Source organism: Mustelus asterias, chromosome 20, assembly GCF_964213995.1.
Source record: "Mustelus asterias chromosome 20, sMusAst1.hap1.1, whole genome shotgun sequence".
In the NCBI taxonomy this organism is placed as follows: Eukaryota; Metazoa; Chordata; class Chondrichthyes; order Carcharhiniformes; family Triakidae; genus Mustelus; species Mustelus asterias.
Window position 1 is genome coordinate 74770195 of NC_135820.1, and position 21682 is coordinate 74791876.

Genomic DNA, 21682 nt, shown 5'->3' on the forward strand with positions numbered 1-21682 from the left:
ACAGGTTTAAGGTGCTGGGGGGTAGGTACAGGGGAAATGTTAGGGGGAGGTTTTTCACACAGAGGGTGGTGGGCGGGTGGAATCGGCTGCCGTCAGTGGTGGTGGAGGCAAACTCAACAGGGTCTTTTAAGAGACTCCTGGATGAGTATATGGGACTTAATAGGATGGAGGGTTATAGGTAGGCCTAAAATGTAGAGATATGTTCGGCACAACTTGTGGGGCCGAAGGGCCTGTTTTGTGCTGTAGTTTTTCTATGTTTCTATGTTTGTCACACATCCCATTGACATGTATATGAACCCAGACCAATATTCCCTCCAAGTTACCTGGAGGTGGACTCCATTTGCTGTATTATCCCATCCTGCAAGCTCATTGCCTGACACGACCCACCAGGTTGTTCCCCAAGCGGAATCTAAATTGCCCTGGAAAAGCAGCTTGCGGGGGAGTTGGGGGGGTTGGGGGTGGGGGGGGGGGTTGGTGGGGGTGGCAGCAGAGGCAATCCCCAGGATTATTTCCCGAGTAAAATGCAGTAAGTGGAGGATAGTTGTGTAATACATATTACGTGCGTGAAATCAATCCTACTCACTCACACAGTATCGTGGACAGTTTTGGTCACCCTGTTATAGGAAAGGCATTGGTAAACTGGAGAGAGTGCAAAGAGGATTCACAAGGATGTTGCCACGACTAGTGGGCCTGAGATAGAGGGAGCGGTTGGCCAGGCTAGGTCCCCATTCCTTGGAATGTAGGAGAATGAAGGATGACCTTATTGAGGTGCATAAAATCATGAGGGCCATTGATAGGATGAACACACATAGGGCGGAATTTTCCAGACTCGCTCATCCCGAATCCCGTAAAATCCCACCCGAGGCCAACGGATCTTTGCGCGGTCCGCTCCCTGCCCGCTAAGATTCCCGCAGTCTTTTTCCCACCCAGGGTGAGGGGATTGAAAACTAGAGGGCATAGGTTTAAGGTGAGAGGGGAAAGATTTAAAAGGGACCCGAGGGGACAACTTCGTCACGAGGAGGGTGGCCCGTAAATGGAATGAGCTGCCAGAGGAAGTGGTTAAGGCAGGTACAATAGCAACATTTAAAAAGGCATTTGGATAAGTACATGGATGGGAAACGATTAGAGGGATATGGGCCAAACACGGGCAATTGGGACGAGCTGGGAGGGCACCATGGTCAGCATGGACCAGTTGGGCCGAAGGGCCTGTTTCCGTGCTGTATTGTTCTATGCCTCTATGACTCAGTGACAGCAGAGAGGTCTCAGGGTGTGATCAAGGAGGGATTTACTCAAGTACAGGTGCATCTTTTATTACAACCTCCCCTTTCCCCACTCGCCCTGGCAGGAGCAGCATTGGAGGAAATGAAATAAAGAATAAGTGGTAAAAAGGCAAGAGACCTTTGAATGGCGAATGAAGAGAGACATCTCAGTAAACACACAGAACATCTGTGTCGGCAGCAATACATTTATTTTCATTTTATATTTATTTTCATGAAGTTATGGCCAAGAATAGTTTCAGAATGAAGGTAGCATCTGCCCGTGATTGGGTTGCTTTAATATATCGCCCATTGGGAAATGTGGTTTCAGGTGGACCTGAGAATCTGCCGCCCTTATTGGAACAGGTCAAGGCGGGGGTGAAACTTCAAGAGAGCTGCTGTGATTGGACGCACTGTAGTGGTCAGAATCCATGGTAGCTTCTAACGCCTGGAACATTTGTTGGATTCAAGACAACCATGAAGTGTCCAGGGTCTGGGGAATGGGATACATGACGCACAATGGGACTGAACGGACTCCCAACTCTCCCACAATGTCCTGGAGTTTCCAGGAATTAACGATCCAGATCACTGCTGGGAGAAAGGAAAGCACGGGAACACTAAACTGCACTTAAAAAAAAATCGAACCTTCGAATGTTTTCCTTCATTAGTTATAAAAATGTCAGGAATTCAAGGTTGTTTGGGTTGATCGCAGAATCATTCATCGAATGATGAAGTGTCTTAAAGTCTATTTATTCATGTCACAAGTAGAATCATAGAATCCTACAGTGCAGAAGGAGGCCATTCAGCCCATCGAGCCTGCACCGACAACAATCCCACCCCAGGCCCTATCCCCGTAACCCCACACATTTGCCCCGCCAATCCCTCTAACCTACGCATCCCAGGACACTAAGGGAGAATTTAGCATGGCCAATCGAACCAACCCGCTCATCTTAGTTACATTAACACTGCAATGAAGTTTCTGTGAAAATCCCCTAGTTGCCACACTCCGGCACCTGTTCGGGTACACTGAGGGAGAATTTAGCATGGCCAATGCACCCAACCAGCACGTCTTTCGGACTGTGGGAGGAAACCAGAGCACCCGGAGGAAACCCACAGAGACACGGGGAGAACGTGCAAACTCCACACAGACAGTGACCCAAGTCGGGAATCGAACCTGGGGCCCCTGGAGCTGTGAGTCATCCATTTAGATCCCCCCTCTTCCCGCCACCCCCACAAGCTCTTTCCCCCATCGTCCTGCCAATTTCTCCTTTTCAAGCAGGGATGCAATTTTATTTGACATATGATGGGATTTGCTCCCCCACTAACCCTCCCTCCCCCCTGCACCCCCCTACCCCCCCCTCCCCCCCAACCCCGTGGAGTATTTTGCAGCAGAGGTGGCCTGCCATTGGCCAGCAGAGGGATCTTCCAGTCCCACTACTGTAAATGAGGTTGCCCATTGTTCACACCATCCCCTTGCCAGGGAACCCCACAGCCTGGTGGGGGGAGGACGGGGGAAATGGGGGGGGTGCACGCCATTGGTGGGAACAGAAGATCCCGCTGGTGGAAACGGCCAAAACATTTGGACTGTGGGAGGAAACTGGAGCAGCCGGAGGAAACCCATGCAGACACGGGGAGAACTTGCAGACTCCGCACAGACAATGACCCAAGCTGGGAATCGAACCTGGGTACATCTAAGGGTACATGTGCATAGCTCCTTTAAAGTGGAGTCACGGGTGGACAGAATGGTGAAGAAGGCATTCGGCATGCTTGGTTTCATCGGTCAGAACGTTGAATAAGGAGTTGGGACGTCTTGTTGAAGTTGTACAAGACATTGGTAAGGCCACACTTGGAATACTGTGTGCAATTCTGGTCACCCCATTATAGAAAGGATATTATTAAGCTAGAAAGAGTGCAGAAAAGATTTACTAGGATGCTACCGGGACTTGATGGATTGAGTTATAAGGAGAGGCTGAATAGACTGGGACTTTTTTCTCTGGAGCGTAGGAGGCTGAGGGGTGACCTTATAGAGGTCTATAAAATAATGAGGGGCATAGACAAGGTAGATAGTCAATATCTTTTCCCAAAGGTAGGGGAGTCTAAAACTAGAGGGCATAGGTTTACAGTGAGAGGGGAGAGATACAAAAGTGTCCAGAGGGGCAATTTTTTCACACAGAGGGTGGTGAGTGTCTGGAACAAGCTGCCAGTAGAGGTGGGTACAATTTTATCTTTTAAAAAGCATTTGGATAGTTACATGGGTGCGATGGGTATAGAGGGATATGGGCCAAATGCGGGCAATTGGGATTAGCTTAGGGGTTTAAAAAAAATATAACGGCAGCATGGACAAGTTGGGCCGAAGGGCCTGTTTCCATGCTGTAAACCTCTATGACTCTATTCCATCCACAGAATTGGATAGAATGTGCACCCCTTTGGCCTACCTGATCTTAGCTGGTGTTTATACTCCGTGCAAGCCTCTTCCCAAATCTCTGCATCTAATCCTATCTTAATGCTCCTTTCTGTCTCTTCTGCTTATCTGAATTCCCTTTAGACTGGAGGCATTCACCCTCAGCCTTTCACACGCTAACCATCCTCTGGGGAAAGAAGTTCCTCCAGAATTGGATTTATTCGTGATTCTATGATACTCATGCCCCCTTAGCTTTAGATCCCCCACCCCTCCCCCATCCCGAGGGTGGAAACACCTTTAGAAAATGACCAGTGAACCTGGTTCCACCACCTTTTTGGACAATTCACTCCAGGCACTGAGAGGGCTTCTGGAGGCATCGTCTGCATGGTTACAGAGTAGCATCGCATTATCATCGCCTGCCACCATTACCGTGGCTTGATGTGCCCTTCACAACTGGGGGAAAAGAAACTTGCAATGGAATAAAGAATCAAAGTTCCCAAGCAAAAGTTGGATAGTAGATTATAAGGCTTCTTTTGTTTCATAATCCAACTGAGCTACCAATGGGTTTGGCTCCCATGTATGTCTCCTCAATTACCATATGGTTAGAATTTTAACTGGTAATTAAAGAGGGTGGAGATTTGTTAAAAAGGATGTTGTCATGCTTAACTGATTCATAAACAGAGTAGGCACTCATGGGACACTTGGCGATGTCACGACTCACCACATCATCAAGCTAGTCTTCTAACCAAAGACATCCTCCTTTATCGAGTGTCTTCGTCGGGGAGCTAGAGAAAAGTCACTGCAACAATATGAAGTTCTACTTATTTAGTGCCTTTGACATGGCAAAGCACCTCAAGGTTCTTTACAGAGCATGAATGAAGCAAAATTTAACAACAAGCCAGATAAGGCGGTAGACTGGGTAGATGATCAAGAACGTTGGCCAAAGGTGTAGATCTTACGGAGTGCCTTAAAGGAGAAGCGGAAGAGGGGTTTCGGGAGAGACGTCCAGAGTTTAGGGCACAGCTGGGTGAAGCCATGGCTGCCAATAATTAAGATGTGGAGATGCCGGCGTTGGACTGGGGTAAACACAGTAAGAAGTTGAACAACACCAGGTTAAAGTCCAACACCTGAAGAAGGGGCTTAAGGCTCCGAAAGCTTGTGTGGCTTTTGCTACCGAATAAACCTGTTGGACTTTAACCTGGTGTTGTTAAACTTCTTACTGCCAATAATTAAATCAGGAATGCACAAGAGGCTGTAAAATGCGTCAGGGTAGCCTCGTTAGATGTTAAATTGGAACATATCTGGATTGGATATAGTCAAGAAGAAATTAGATATAGCTCTTGGGGCTAAAGCGATCGAGGGATATGGGGGGAAGGGGGGGGGATCAGGATATTGAATTTGATGATCAGCCATGATTATAATGAATGGCGGAGCATGTTCGAAGGGCCGAATGGCCTCCTCCTGCTTCTAGTTTCTATGTTTCTATGTTTAGTGATTAGTGAACGTTTGGGGCTTGCAAACAGGTGAGGGATAAATATTCAATTCAGCCAGAAAACCCTTCATGTTAACAAAGGACCCTGTTTTAAAGCCAATCCATGGAATTGTGAACATTTGATTAGGACTTCACATTGGAATTGATGTTATAGAGAAGACCTGTTCCATAAGGGCTCGGATATGGGCCCTCAGGTTCCCGTTTTGGGTTGGATACTTTGTACTCTTGACAAACCGATGGGGATTTGACTATCCCCTGGCGACCCAGTCTTTAGAACCATTTTATGCTTCGATTCAAGTGGTCCCTCCTTCAGGATTGGCGAAAACTGTCTCTCCTCATCTCTGGGTCGGTGTCTGGAAAGGGTCAGGACCAGAATGCACGCTGCAATGGCCGTCCCTCCCACACTGAAGAGGATGGCACCAACCAGCTTGCTGACCTCCAGGGCCTCGTTGTACTCGATGGCGTGCTTGTCCACAACCAGAAAATCAGCCTCTCCGATTCCTTCGATCTTGGGGGGCACCAGGTAACCCGTAGTGACCGTTGCTAGGCCGACGAGGAAGAGAATGGTTCCCGCCGACAGGCCCACCTGGAAATACAAAATGAAAAACAGTCACTGAACTATTGGACACCATATTTGTACTCCTGGGGCTTAATACTACATGAGGCTATTCTTCCTCAATTTGATCTCCCAGTGTGGAGCTTTTCCCGATGGGAGAACATTGCGGGAATTCATGTCTTGATGAATTTCTGTCCTCAATGGATGGAGTATTTAGGGGAGCGGGATGGGAAACGTTCCCCAGTAGGCCCGACTCTGGGAGCAGGGGAATTTACTTCATTTTACCCTTCATCCGGGAATGAGTTATACAAGGAAAAGGGATGAGGGAATTCAGTTCCACTGAGAAATTAGAGAAGTGTGTTCTCCCTTGAGCAGAACAAGAGGGCAGAAAAGGTCAAATTCTATCCTTGGCCTCTGACATAACTGCCTCCCCCCTCCAATTTACCGCCCCTCCCCTCTCGGGTGCCAGGGAGCTCCCACTGTTTCCCCAGCAGTTGGGGGTTGGGGCGGCAGGGCTTGGGGGTGGTGGAGGTGGAGTGGGAGGAGATACCCACTGCTTGAACTAAATCCCAGTGGCTCTGCCCTCTTGAAATGGAAGCTGGGAAATGGATAAGTCTACAAGTGCTGCCCTGGAGTCGGCCATGGCTTCCATGCTGGAAAGGATGGGCTCCAAATTCTGGTGAGGTCATGTGTCAAGTTGGGGGCGGACTTCTCCATGGCGGTGATAACAGGCGCAGTGCCGTACGTGCCAACCTTTTCCCGTAGACCTTCCCTCAAAGTCTTCATCTGAGTCCTCTGCAGCAGACCATGTGTGAAGTCTTGCCCTCTTGACGTGCTCGTATCCTTACCCCCCCCCCCCACCGACGTGTGCGGCAGCCCACTTGTACCCAGTGAGTCGCCACATGCTGGTCCTGCCCTGAAACCCGCCTCTTAAATACCCGCGGTGTCAGTGTCGGAGCAGGCGGCAGCAAGTTTTGGATCAAGTGTTGGCGCAGCTTCACCATTCTCTGCTCTGGCTTGTACCCCTCAGGGAAAGGCTGCAGGGCTTGCAGGGGGTGGGCAGGTAATGGGCATCTGAAAATAAAAATGCAGGAGGTGAGATCTGGGGTGAGGGAGGGGGCGGGGGCTTGAGTGATAATGAACAGGTCCATGCTTACACCATCTGTTGCTTGTGCTTCATACGAGATAGTGGGATGAGGATGAAGTGAGATTTGAGAAGGTGAATAAGATAAGAACATACGGTCTCCCTGAGTATTCTTATCAAAGTCAGGCCCAGGGCCTCAGTCATGGTTGGTCTTGAGGAGTTCAGGACATGCAAGCCTTTCTGTTCCCCACCAGCTCCCTGCTGCTGCATCCTGCTCTGTGCCACCCTGTCCTGCCAGTGAGAAGGAAGAGTATCAGTGAGTGTGATGCAATGTGTCTGGTGATGTTCCTGTTACAGCTGAATAGCTGGGAGTGTGCGGAGGATGTGAGCTGTGGGTGTGAGACTGGCACCAGCGGTGAGTGCATGAGAGTGAGCTGGAACACACCAATGTTCAGAATGAATCCTGATCACTCACGGCTGAGCAATGGGATGTGGTGCTTTGAGCAGCGTGTGTTGTTGGTGGCACGGTGAGTAAGGAACTGACATTGGCCACTCATGTGAGGTCATTGAATTTCTTGCGACACTGCAGCAAGGACCACAGGGCGGCACGGTAGCACAGTGGTTAGCACTGCTGCTTCACAGCTCCAGGGACCTGGGTTCGATTCCCGGCTTGGGTCACTGTCTGTGTGGAGTTTGCACATTCTCCTCGTGTCTGCGTGGGTTTCCTCCGGGTGCTCCGGTTTCCTCCCACAGTCCAAAGATGTGTGGGTTAGGTTGATTGGCCAGGTTAAAAATTGCTTAGAGTCCTGAGATGCGTAGGTTAGAGGGATTAGCGGGTAAAAATGTGGGGGTAGGGCCTGGGTGGGATTGTGGTCGGTGCAGACTCGATGGGCCGAATGGCTTCCTTCTGCACTGTAGGGTTTCTATGATTTCTATGATTTCTTTCTATGATCAAATTGATCTCCATGGCCAGGGGCCTTGCATTCTCCTCGCCGTCTGTGCCTGAAGGGCCTCCTGGACCTCTCCATGCACAATCTCCCTCTCCTCCTTTCCACCTCATGGAGTTAGGCCTCCAACATCAACATACGGTATAAAATGTTTTGGGATTGTGCAGGCGATTTGTTTAAATGCGTGGCTCCTTTAAATTATTTTGTACGGCCGCAGAAGTGCAATAATTTAAAGGGACCAACTTACGAGGGAACTTTGGAGTTTCTGTTCCACCAGGCAACTGAGATGGAACATTGTCCAGCATCACATCAGAGAAGGGTGGCAAGGTGGCACAGTGGTTAGCACTGCTGCCTCACAGTGCCAGGGACCCATGTTCGATTCCCGGTTTGGGTAACTGTCTGTCTGCACATTCTCCTCGTGTCTGCGTGGGTTTCCTCCGGGTGCTCCGGTTTCCTCCCACACTCCAAAGATGTGCTGGTTAGGTGGATTGGCCGTATTAAATTGCCCCTTATTGTCAGGGGGATTAGCAGGGTAAATGTGTGGGGTTATGGGGATAGAGCCTGGGTGGGATTGTGGTTGGTGCAGACTCGATGTGCCGAATGACTCCTTCTATACTGTAGGTAGTCTATGATTTTGTGAAGTTTGGAGCTCTCTCTGTCCCTCTCTTTGACCCGTTGCTCTAAGTTCTTCCGCGAAACAGCTCTGGAGTGAAGCAGTTCTAGCACCTCTGGCAGCCTGAATGCACCTTCTGTATATGAGGTGCAGGCTGCCTTTAAGTGTGGGCAAATGCACATGGACCCCAGCCAGCCAACCAGCACAACGTTTTTCATACTGAGCGGCATGCCGCAGTCATGGTGAGGAGCAGGCAGCATCAAGCTTGCGTATTGCCTGCATTGCCTCGACTGGGCATGAGATATTTGTGCATTACATACCCCAGTGCCCACGAATGGACCTTATCTAGCCCAAAGATTCAATGGAGGAAGGCTATCCCAGAATTCATAGCTGCAGCAAAAGCCCTCTATATCATTACTATAGGTTAGGCTGGCCGAGAGTCGACGCATATAATTCCATTCACACATTCCATTGCAGGGCAACAGTGAAGGCAAACAAGAAGAGGAAAACGAGATAAGGAGAAGTGAAGATGAACAGAAAGAAGGTAAAAAGATAACTGCCACCTCTGGCCATCTCCTGTGGCCTGTGCATTGGTTGGAGCTTGTTGTATTTCACTGCATTTACGTCCTAAATGTTGCTTACTTTCCATGCAAGAAGCAAAGGCAAAATGGAAAGACAACAACCTTTAATATAAGAGAATGGTTGCAGCGTAGAAGGGAGGCCATTTGGCCCATCGTGTGTGTGTTGGTTCTCTATAAGAGCAACTTGTGTAGTCCCACTCCCCCACCTTTTCCCCAGCCCTTATATCTTTTTCTCTTTGGGTGTGCATCCAATATTCTAAGAAAGACCTGATTGATCAGTCTCTGCCACACAGTCAGGCGGTACATTCCAGATTACAACCACACGCCACACAAAACATTTCCCTCGTGTCGCTGTTGCTTCTTTTGCCAAGCACTCACACCAGTAAGCTCTTGTTAACTCACCAGGTGGAGCTTGTACATCGAGCCCTGTATAAAGCAGGCCCATGAGTGGGTCCATTGTTGTATTGTCCCGGTTGGAATTTGTTTGTGTTCACCACAGGCTTGTGGTTTTTGCTTTGCTTCATTTTGTGCAATTAAATATTGTTCCTTTATAGCCGACTCCTGGAGTTATTATATCCACCTTCGACAAATGGGGGCATTTTCTCTTTATTGACTCTGTCAGGATCCCTCATGATTTTAAGCGCTCTGTCATGCCTCAGTGTACCACACCTGACATCTCGTATTACCAACCCTCTGGGATAGTCCCGGAACCTCCAGGAATTAATGAACAATCTCCAAAACATTGCTGTGAGTATCACAGAATAGTTACGGTGCAGAAGGAGACCATTTGGCCCATCATGTCTACACCGGGTCTCCAAATGAGCATTATGACTTGGTGCCACTCTCCTGCCTTTTCCCCGTACCCCTGCATGTTATTTCGATTCAAATAATCATCTAACGCCCTCTTGAGTGCCTCGATTGAACCTGCCTCCACCTCACAGGTTTTACTAAATGAAAGGCGCTGGGTAAATGCTCATTTGTTGTTGTCATAGAGTCATAGAGGTTTACAGCATGGAAACAGGCCCTTCAGCCCAACTTGTCCATGCCGCCCCTTTTTTTAACCACTAAGCTAGTCCCAATTGCCCACATTTGGTCCATATCCGTCTATGGCCATCTTACCCATGTAACTGTCTGAATGCTTTTTAAAAGACAAAATTGTACCCGCCTCTACTGCTACCTCTGGCAGCTTGTTCCAGACACTCACCACCCTCTGTGTGAAAAAATTGCCTCTCTGGACCTTTTTGTATCTCTCCCCTCTCACCTTAAACCTATGCCCTCTAGTTTAGACTCCCCTACCTTTGGAAAAAGATATTGACTATCTCGCTGATCTATGCCCCTCATTATTTTATAAACCTCTATAAGATCACCCTCAGCCTCCTACGCTCCAGAGAAAAAGGTCTCAGTCTATCCAGCCTCTCCTTATAACTCAAACCACCAAGTCCCGCTGGTGCTGCTGTCTGGCTCACGTCAGCAATGTGTAATGACTGTGTCTTTTGGACTCTGAGCTAGTTTCTAATTCACAGCAAGTACAATCTCCCCAATGGCATGAGTCATCGTGAGACACTGTGCATGTGGAAGTAAGGACCCTTCAGATATGAATTGTCCCCTGTCGAGGACTCTCGTGCCGCCGGGTCCTTGGCCAGCCGAGGCTGCCCTTGAACGAGCCACCGTCGACCTCACAAAGTCAAACGTGCCACACACACTTCCTTCTCTCTCCGTCCCCTCAGCACTGCTCCCCTCAACACCAGCCCATCCCCTCACCCACCCCCCACCCCCCCCCCCCCCCCCCCCACCATCCCACCTCCCCCCACAGAAGGTGAAAGGCCCCGTTTCCATGACGTTGCCTAGCAGCCGAGCCTGGGAGCTGACAGATCTCATTATGTGAGTTGATTTAATAGGAATTTCATCTCGTGAAAGTGCAAACGATCAGTGCGTGACCCGAAGAGAGTTTAAAACATCGTTTTGCTGAGCAGGCTCAGACTCAGACTCAGAAATGGAGATTAGGATGCAGCGAGACAGCACAGGTAGAGGTCACGGAACGGTTTATTTCAAAAGGGAATACGGAGAAAGCAGAGTCCCCTTTCTCTTCTTTTTGCTTTGATTTGATTTATTATTGTCACATGTATTAACATACAGTGAAAAATATTGTTTCTTGCGTGCTATACAGACAAAACATACCGTTCATAGAGAAGGAAAGGAGAGGGTGCAGAATGTAGTGTTACAGTCATAGCTAGGGTGCAGAGAAAGATCAACTTAATGCACGGTAGGTCCATTCAAAAGCAGCAGGGAAGAAGCTGTTCTTGAGTCGGTTGGTACGTGACCTCAGACTTTTGTGTCTTTTTCCCGAAGGAAGAAAGTGGAGAGGGAATGTCCGGGGTGCGTGGGGTCCTTAATTATGCTGGCTGCTTTGCCGAGGCAGCGGGAAGTGTAGACAGAGTCAATGGATGGAAGGCTGGTTTGCGTGATGGATTGGGCTACATTCACGACCTTCTGTGGTTCCTTGTGGTCTTGGGCAGAGCAGGAGCCATACCAAGCTGTGATACAATCAGAAAGAATGCTTTCTATGGGGCATCTGTAAAAGTTGCTGTCTGGGTAATAGTGCGAAGGAGCAGATTTCCCACTCATTCTGGAACATTCCAGACAGTTGTCCCCATCGATTTCCATGGGCAAGATTTATATAAGGCGGACAGCCTTTGCTCCCCAGGATTGCAGAGCCCAGATTGAAAACAATAATCCACTCCATTGTAATCACCAATCTGCAGCCTGTACACTTGCTTAGGGCTGGACGTCTTGTGGCGCAGTGGGTAGTGCCCTCGTCTCTGAGCGGGTTCGAGTCCCGCCCCAGGACTTGATGGCCCAGGAAGGTTCGTTCACAACGCGGTCAGACAGATTGAATATCAACCTGCAAATCCTTCCAACACAGCAATGGCTGGCAGTAAGAGCAGGAGATGTTAATCTCTGGTCAATGACCTCATTAATGTCATCATTAATGTTCAGGGAAACTGGAGCTAGGTATATGAACACGTGACAGCTGGGACACTGGGCATGTGGGAGGAGACATGAGACTGAGTCAATAAGCACTCCTAATGTGGCATGATGCACGGTGGCACAGTGGTTAGCACTGCTGCCTCACAGCGCCAGGGATCCAGGTTCGATTCCCGGCTTGGGTCACTGTCTGTGTGGAGTCTTCACGTTCTCCCCGTGTCTGCGTGGGTTTCCTCCGGGTGCTCCGGTTTCCTCCCACACTCCAGAGATGTGCTGGTTAGGTTGGGTTGGCCGTGTTAAATTGCTCCTTAGTGTCAGGGGGTCTAAGGAGGGTAAATATGTGGGGTTACGGTGATAGGACCTGGAGTTGTTGTCGGTGCAAGCTCGATGGGCCGAATGGCCTCCTTCTGCACTGTCGGGTTACTCTGATTCTATACCTCTGCTATCACTATCCATAGCTCCAGACTACAACTAGGCTTGCCAACTCCGATTAAGTGTAACCCTGGAGGTTTCATCGCATGACTTTGTCCCACACCCTCCAGCCATTAGTCGGCCAACACTCCACCCTTGTGACGCGTGACCTTTCTACACCAATCGGAAAGCAAAATGACTCATTATCTAATTGGATGATGCTTGACTGTTAGTTCGCCTGCTTATCCTCTCCCCAATTTCAATGTTTTTAGATCTGTTCAAAAAAATTTTTTTTAAAAACAATCCATTTTAAATGTCCCTGTGACTTTTTTCTCCAGAGTTGCGCAGAGCTGTGACCTGGAGGTTGACCTTCAATTCCGGGAGACTCCAGGTCAATCTTGGAGGGTTGGCAACCCTAACTACAACAGGCATGTTGCCGCGGCAGCTGAGCCTCCCTGGGTGAAGGGTAACGCCCACCCGGCACTCCTACCCAGAGAGGCTGGCCTTGGTGAGGCGGGCACATTCACTCTGGCAGCATTGTGCTGGAGCTGAGATACACTGGGAACTCGCCTTACAATACCCGCCGGGGGAATGCCTGATACAAACACTGATTTCCTCAGTTAGGCAAGTGTTCCTTTGCCCACGAGGAATAATCCCTCACTTTGATGAGTAACAAACAAGAAGTAATTTCCAGAAACTCAATACAAATCTCTCTGTAACAGGATTCGCAGCAGACGATGTGGGAGAGCTTTCACCAATTGCCATCTCAAACAGGAATCAAAGTCATTCGGCACACACTCACTCTCACACACTCACTCTCACACTCTCACACTCACACTCTCACACTCACACTCTCACACTTTCACACTCTCACTCTCACTCACTCACTCTCTCACACTCTAACACACACACTCTCACTCTCACACTCTCACTCTCACTCACTCTCACTCTCACACTCTCACACTCTCACTCTCACTCACTCACTCTCTCACACTCTAACACACACACTCTCACACTCACTCTCACACTCTCACTCTCACTCACTCACTCTCTCACACTCTCACTCTCACTCACTCTCTCACACTCTAACACACACACTCTCTCTCACACTCTCACACTCTCACTCTCATACTCACACTCTCACACTCTCACTCTCACACTCTCACTCACACACTCTCTCACACTCAAACACTCACACTCTCTCACACTCTCACTCTCACTCTCTCACACTCTAACACACACACTCTCACTCTCACACTCTCACTCTCATACTCACACTCTCCTCACACTCTCACTCACTCACTCTCACACACTCTCACACACTCTAACACTCACATTCTCTCACACTGTCACTCTCACACACTCTCACACACTCTCACTCTCACACTCTCACACTCTCTCACTCTCACCCTCACTCTCACACTCTCACACTCTCTCACTCTCACTCTCACACTCTCTCACTCTCACTCTCACACTCTCACACTCTCTCACTCTCACTCTCACACTCACACTCTCTCACACTCACACTCACAGGGGCAATTTTACCATCACGTTGCGCCTGTTTTTGAGTGCGACGTGATGGTAAAGTCGCATAAAGTGATGAGCGTGATTGGTGCCGGTTTCCGCGACCAGCGCCATTTTACGAGCGCCAGATTTCCAGCGCGATCAGTCTCTCACCGGGAATGGGCGCGAGGCAGGTTAACGTATGGGAATGTAATGCTGTTTTACATCTGCTTAGCGCGCCCGGCGCTCAACCGTCTGGGATTCTGCAGGCAGAGTGCGTATGGCAGCGGGGGGGGGGGGGGGGGGGGGGGGCGGCTGTAAACCCGCCCAAAAGACGGATCTGAAATTCTCCCAGTTTCAAGCCCACCCAACTCTTCAAAAAAAAAGGTAAAATCGCCCCCACACTCTCACACTCTTAATCCCTACCTTTGGTGGTGGGGGGGGGGGGCAATTAATCAGGCAGGAGGGTGCCTGATGGTTACCCCATCATTCTCCCACCTCCTGATTAAGTCAGTGGCAGGAAGGCCCATGATTGGCTTTCCTGCCCTGTCACCAATTGAGGCCCTTGAGTGGGCAATTAGTGCCTACCTATGGACATCACTCCATAGCTTGAGGCAGCAGAGGACAGGAAGAGTCACTATCCTGGAATGCGGGAAGCAAACTCTTGCAGGGTTAATTGCCATGTCCCAAGGGGAGGGGGGGTGGGGGAGGGGGTTATCTTGTTTGAGGGACCTAGCATTGAGAAAGAGAGAGGGCACTGAGAGCCTCCCCTCCGCCCTTGCTGTCAATTCCTCACACCTCACCTGGGAAACCCCCACCCTGCCACCGTTCACCTGTGGCCTGGGTTGATCCATATTCTTAACGCCAAGGCAGGTGTCATACCGGCAGCTGCCACCATCTCCCAGTGGCGCGGCTGTTCAATAGCTCTGCCAGCCTCTGATTGGTCAGCAGCTCTTAGTGGTTGGTACTTCTGTCCCTGGGGTATTGAATCCCAGGGAAGGTTCACCACTGTCCTGTAGATTGCCTGAGTGAGAACCTCCTGACCCCCATTAAAAACTGCCCACACTCACACACTCAACACACTCATTCTCACTCACACATGATTTTCCTGTCAATCAATCTAATGAAACCCTACTCTGAAAACTCCAGCGGAAAACACTAAAATAACAAAACTGCATTCGCCCAGATTAAAACAAACGCTCCAACAATTTGGATCAATTACTCTTCTGTACGTCAGCAGGTGGGCTGCCGGTTATAGACAAAACAATACCAGGTAAATAGAACTGACTTAAAACAAAATCCTGCACAAGAAACATGACACAAATATATTTCTTCAAGGCGCAGTATCGTCACATGCTTTTCTCAAAGTTTAAGGAGATGGAGATTTAAATGACTTGTCAGCTTGACACTGCCACAGACATTTTCCACTTTCTATGCAAATTTACATCTTCTCTTAACAATGCCAGAGGGATAATGGATCGCCCCCCAAAGGGTACCTGAACTGTCCAAAGAACTCTGATAGGTTTAGACCTTTTCCTCAAATGGTTAAAGACCACTAGTTGTGTTTGGGTCATCACGATGATGAGAATTGCCTCGGCTTGAAGGCAGCTGCACTTTTAAACTTGCTGCTGCCTCTGTGAGCTGTGGATGTGTGAAATACAACCCTCGCCCCTGTCCCCGTTCTGCCCCAGTGGTGAAAACGGTGGCTGCCCGGTTAGGGGGTAGGACTTTCAAATTTGGGTTCTGGCGTCATTTTGACTAAGGCACAGAGCCTGCCTGACTCTGAAAATCCAGGCCACAGACTGACATGCACAATGTATGGTGATGGCCTAGTGGTATTATCGCTGGACTATTAATCCAGAAACTCAGCTAATGTTCTGGGGACCGGGGTTCGAATCCCACCACGACAGATGGTGGAATTTGAATTCAATAAAAAATATCTGGAATTAAGAATCAACTGACGACCATGAAACCATTGTCGGAAAAACCCATCTGGTTCACTAATGTCCTTTAGGGAAGGAAATCTGCCGTCCTTACCTGGTCTGGCCTACATGTGACTCCTGAACCACAGCAATGCGGTTGACTCTCAACTGTCCTTCAAGGGCAACTAGGGATGGGTAATAAGTGCTGGCCCAGCCAGCGACGCCCATGTCCCATGAATGAATTAAAAAAATTTCACACACACTCACCCGCATATAGTCTAACACACACACATACACACACTTGCATATACATTCTCACACATGCACTCACATGCACACACATACTTGCCTACACACACTCGCGCAGAAACCCGCACGCATACGCACATACACACTCACACACAAACGCACATTCATAAACAAACACGCACATATCCACATACACATTGTCATGCGAGCACACACACTTGTGCACATTCAGGCACATATGCACAGACAAGCGCACATGTGAACACATGCACACACACACACACACACACACACACTCACACACACAGTCATGCACTCACACACACACAGACACACACAGTGACCTGCTGTCACCATGGCTATTATTGTAGGTGTCACCATGGGTGGCAATTCCTGCCTCTGAACAGCTACAGAGAGGCATTGGTGAACATCGGGAGAAGGTGCACCCAAAATCCTGGAATCTAATCTAATAAACCAGGAATAACTTCCCCAGGAAATCAAACTCCCAGAATCATGACTCTTTCCGGGAATGATAAATGTTGCAGATTTGGAGAAGTCTGATTCTTTCTCCAGGCTGTATTTTTCTGCTGGGGTTTATTTGCCAGACAGTTTATGAAGATTAAATGATTTAACAGGCAATGTTCCGCAGTGTTCTGAAATAGAACAGACTGGGAGACAGGCCACTAAGCTGCAGCAGTGCCAGAGACAAGAAAGAATGGCAAACAACAACAACCTGCTTTGATATAGCGCCTTGAACAGAGTAAAACATTCTAAGGCATGTCACAGAAGCAAGTATCTCTGTGTGCATGTGCCTAAGCCCGAGAATAGAATTGAGACAGTAACAGTTCCTGTTCAGACTTGGACGGGGTCTTGAACTCGCTCACCCGTTTCCCCAAAACATCTTGCTTTTCTAACTGGCCATGGGTCTAGGGATAGGTCACAAGTGGCTTCTGGAACATTATCGAAACACTGAGACATTCACTAGGGCAACTGACCACACTCTGGGCAACGACTTACATTTTAAGCAGTCACTTTCACACCCCCGACTTAAATGTAAGTAGGCTTAGATTAACACTGCAATGAAGTTACTGTGAAAATCCCCTAGTCGCCACACTCCGGCACCTGTTCGGGTACACCTGAGGGCCAATTTAGCACGGCCAATGCACCCTAACCAGCACGTCTTTTGGACTGTGGAAGAAAACCGGAACGTCTGGAGGAAACCCACGCAGACATGGGGAGAATGTGCAAACTCCACACAGACAGTGACCCAAGCCAGAAATCGGACTTGGGCCCCTGGCTCTGTGAGACACGAGTGCCAGTCACTGTGACACTGTGCTGCCCCTACACCACTGGTGGACGTGTTTTTGGCAACCAAGACTCTGAAGCTTTGAAATTCCCTCAGCCTCTCCGCCACGGAATCTCTCTCTCCTCATTTTTGAGGCTCTTTCAAACCTCCCCCTTTGACCAAGCTTTTGCTGACCTGTCCTAATATCTCCAGATCTGATTCGATTCTGTTTCAATGATGCTCCTGTGAAATACCTTGGAAGGTTCCACAATGCGACAGGAAGACAGTAGATATTGTTATCCTTGCTGTCTCTGGATAGGAGGACACACACGTTCTCACGGAGGTTCCTACCTTCCAGAGGACAGAGCGACACCCACTGGAGGAGCGCTGCCTGTTCAGCTCATCTGTCTCATCATCTTCCAGCATTGAGCCAGTGCAGTCCTCGTAGAACAGATGGAGGTAGGAGCGCACTCCATACCGCTGCTCTCCCCTCGATTGGCTCGTGCAGAAATCCGAACAGCCCGCCATGGGGGTCGCCTGGGAAAATAGAAAATCCAGAACAAGCCCTTCGACTCACACACTGATCATGGAAAAGGAAAGAGAGAGAGAAAGAACGAAACACCCGTTCAACTAAACACGCCCACTCCTTCCAGACAACATGTACAATCAGCTCCAACATTGACTCTCCCCGTCCCACCTATTTAATTGTGCGAGGGAGCACTCCAGAGAATTCCTCCTTCATTATCCGAGGAAAGTCCAGAAATACTCATCAATCCAAACATCTCCACTACACACACACACACACACACACTCACACACTCACACACACACACACTCACACACACTCACACATTGACACACACACACTCACACACTCACGCACACTCACACACACTCACACTCACACACACTCACACACACGCACACTCACACTCACACACACTCACACATTGACACACACACACTCACACACTCACGCACACTCACACTCACACACACACACACTCACACACCCACCCACCCACACACACACTCACACACACACACTGACGCACACATACACACACACACTCACGCACACACGTACACACACTCACATTCATACCCACACACACACTCACGCACACGCACACACACACTCACACACACATGCACACACCCACACACACACACTCACACACACACACACACTCACACACACACTGACGCACACACTCACGCACACACGCACACACACACACACTCACGCACACACTCACACACACACACTCACACACACACACACACTCACACACACACACACACTCACGCACACACACTCACACACACACACACATACACTCACACACACACACACTCACTCTTACACACAGACACTCACACTCGCACTCGCACACACACATCACGCTCACACATTCACACATACACTCTCACATACACACACACACAGACACTCACACACACTCACACACATACACACACTCACACGCACACACACTCACGCACACACACTCACACACACACTCACACACATACACTCACACACACACACACTCACTCTTACACACAGACACTCACACTCGCACTCGCACACACACATCACGCTCACACATTCACACATACACTCTCACATACACACACACACGGACACTCACACACACTCACACACATACACACACTCACACGCACACACATTCACACACACACACACTCACGCACACACACACACACTCACACACACACATTGACGCACACACACTCACACACTCACGCACTCACGCACACTCGCACTCACACGCACACACACACGCACATGCACACACTCACACACTCGCACACACACTCGCACACACACTCACACACACACTCAAACGCTCACACACACTCACACGCACACATACTCTCACACATGCACACACACACACACACTTGCATACACATACACTCACAAACACACACACACACACACACCCTCAACACACACAGTCACACACACACACACTCACACACACTCACACCCACACTCACACATACAAAATCACGCACACACCCACACGCACACACCCACACACGCCGCACACACACGCACACACACATACATAGAACACAGAACATAGAACATTACAGCACAGTACAGGCCCTTCGGCCCTCGATGTTGCGCCGACCAGTGAAACCAATCTAAAGCCCATCTTACCTACACTATTCCAATATCATCCACATGTTTATCCAATGACCATTTAAATGCCCTTAATGTTGGCGAGTCCACTACTGCTGCAGGCAGGGCATTCCACGCCCTTACCACTCTCTGAGTAAAGAACCCACCTCTGACATCTGTCCTATATCTATCACCCCTCAATTTAAAGCTATGTCCCCTCGTGTTAGCCATCAGCATCCGAGGAAAAAGGCTCTCACTGTCCACCCTATCTAATCCTCTGATCATCTTGTATGCCTCTATTAAGTCACCTCTTAACCTTCTTCTCTCTAACGAAAACATCCTCAAGTCCCTCAGCCTTTCCTCATAAGACCTTCCCACCATACCAGGCAACATCCTGGTAAACATTCTCTGCACCCTTTCCAATGCTTCCACATCCTTCCTATAATGCGGCGACCAGAACTGTACGCAATACTCCAAGTGCGGCCACACCAGAGTTTTGGACAGCTGCAACATGACCTCATGTACACACCGTACGCCTTCTTAACAACCCTATCAACCTGGATGCCAACTTTCAGGGATCTATGCACATGGACACCGAGATCTCTCTGCTCATCCACACTAACAAGTATCTTACCATTAGCCCAGAACTCTGTATTCCTGTTACTCCTTCCAAAGTGAATCACCTCACACTTTTCCGCATTAAACTCCATTTGCCACCTCTCAGCCCAGCTCTGCAGCTTATCTATGTCCCTCTGTAACCTGCAACATCCTTCCACACTGTCCACAACTCCTCCGACTTTAGTGTCATCCGCAAATTTACTAACCCATCCTTCTACACCCTCATCCAGGTCATTTATAAAAATGACAAACAGCAGTGGCCCCAAAACAGATCCTTGCGGTACACCACTAGTAACTGAACTCCAGGATGAACATTTCCCATCAACCCACCACCCTCTGTCTTCTTACAGCTAGCCAATTCCTGATCCAAACCGTTAAATCACCCTCAATCCCATGCCTACGTATCTTCTGCAATAGCTTACCGTGGGGAACCTTATCAAACGCTTTACTGAAATCCATATACACCACATCAACTGCTTTACCCTCATCCACCTCTTTGGTCACCTTCTCAAAGAACTCAATAAGGTTTGTGAGGCACGACCTACCCTTCACAAAACCGTGCTGACTATCCCTAATCAAATTATTCCTTTCTCGATGATTATAAATCCTATCTCTTATAATCCTTTCCAAAACTTTGCCCACAACAGAAGTAAGGCTCACTGGTCTATAATTACCAGGGTCATCTCTACTCTCCTTTTTAAACAAGAGGACAACATTTGCTATCCTCCAGTCTTCTGGCACTATTCCTGTAGACAATGATGACAAAAAGATCAAAGTCAAAGGCTCTGCACTCTCCTCCCTAGCCTCCCAGAGAATCCTAGGATAAATCCCATCCGGCCCAGGGGACTTATCTATTTTCACACTTTCCAGAATTGCTAACACCTCCTCCTTATGAACTTTAATCCCGTCTAGTCTAATAGCCTGTATCTCAGTATTCTCCTTGACAACATTGTCTTTTTCCTGTGTGAATACTGATGAAAAATATTCATTTAATGCCTCTCTTATCTCTTCAGATTCCACGCACAACTTCCCACTACTGTCCTTGACTGGCCCTAATCTTACCCTAGTCATTCTTTAATTCCTGACATACCTATAGAAAGCTTTAGGGTTTTCCTTGATCCTACCTGCCAAAGACTTCTTATGTCCCCTCCTGGCTCTTCTTAGCTCTCTCTTTAGGTCCTTCCTGGCTAACCTGTAACTCTCAAGCGCCCTAACTGAGCCTTCACATCTCATCTTTACATAAGTCTCCTTCTTCCTCTTCACAAGAGATTCAACTTCTTTAGTAAACCACGGTTCCCTCGCTCGACCACTTCCTCCCTGCCTGACAGGTACATACTTATCAAGGACACGCAGTAGCTGTTCCTTGAACAAGCTCCACATTTCAATTGTGCCCATCCCCTGCAGTTTCCTTCCACATCCTATGCATCCTAAATCTCGCCTAATCGCATCATAATTTCCTTTCCCCCATACAATCACACACACACACTCACACACACACTCACACACTCACACACACACTTACACACTCACACACACACTTACACACTCACACAAACACTCACACACACACTTACACACTCAGACACTCACACACGCACACACACACACTCACAAACGCACACAC

The 21682-nt window shown here is 48.8% G+C and overlaps 1 protein-coding gene across 2 annotated transcripts in view; it reads right to left on the reverse strand.

Moving 5' to 3' along the window:
• Positions 1 to 1458: 1458 nt before the first annotated feature.
• Positions 1459 to 21682, reverse strand: part of LOC144508644 (neurensin-1-like) — a 39134-nt gene continuing 18910 nt past the window's right edge. For both annotated transcript variants that reach the window (XM_078236870.1, XM_078236871.1), the window contains 2 exons: positions 17637 to 17822; positions 1459 to 5735 (listed from right to left, as the gene is read on the reverse strand). In XM_078236870.1, coding sequence (XP_078092996.1) covers positions 5340 to 5735; positions 17637 to 17813 — 573 coding nt within the window. In that variant the 5' untranslated portion in view covers positions 17814 to 17822 and the 3' untranslated portion in view covers positions 1459 to 5339. The remainder of the gene's footprint in view (positions 5736 to 17636; positions 17823 to 21682) is intronic.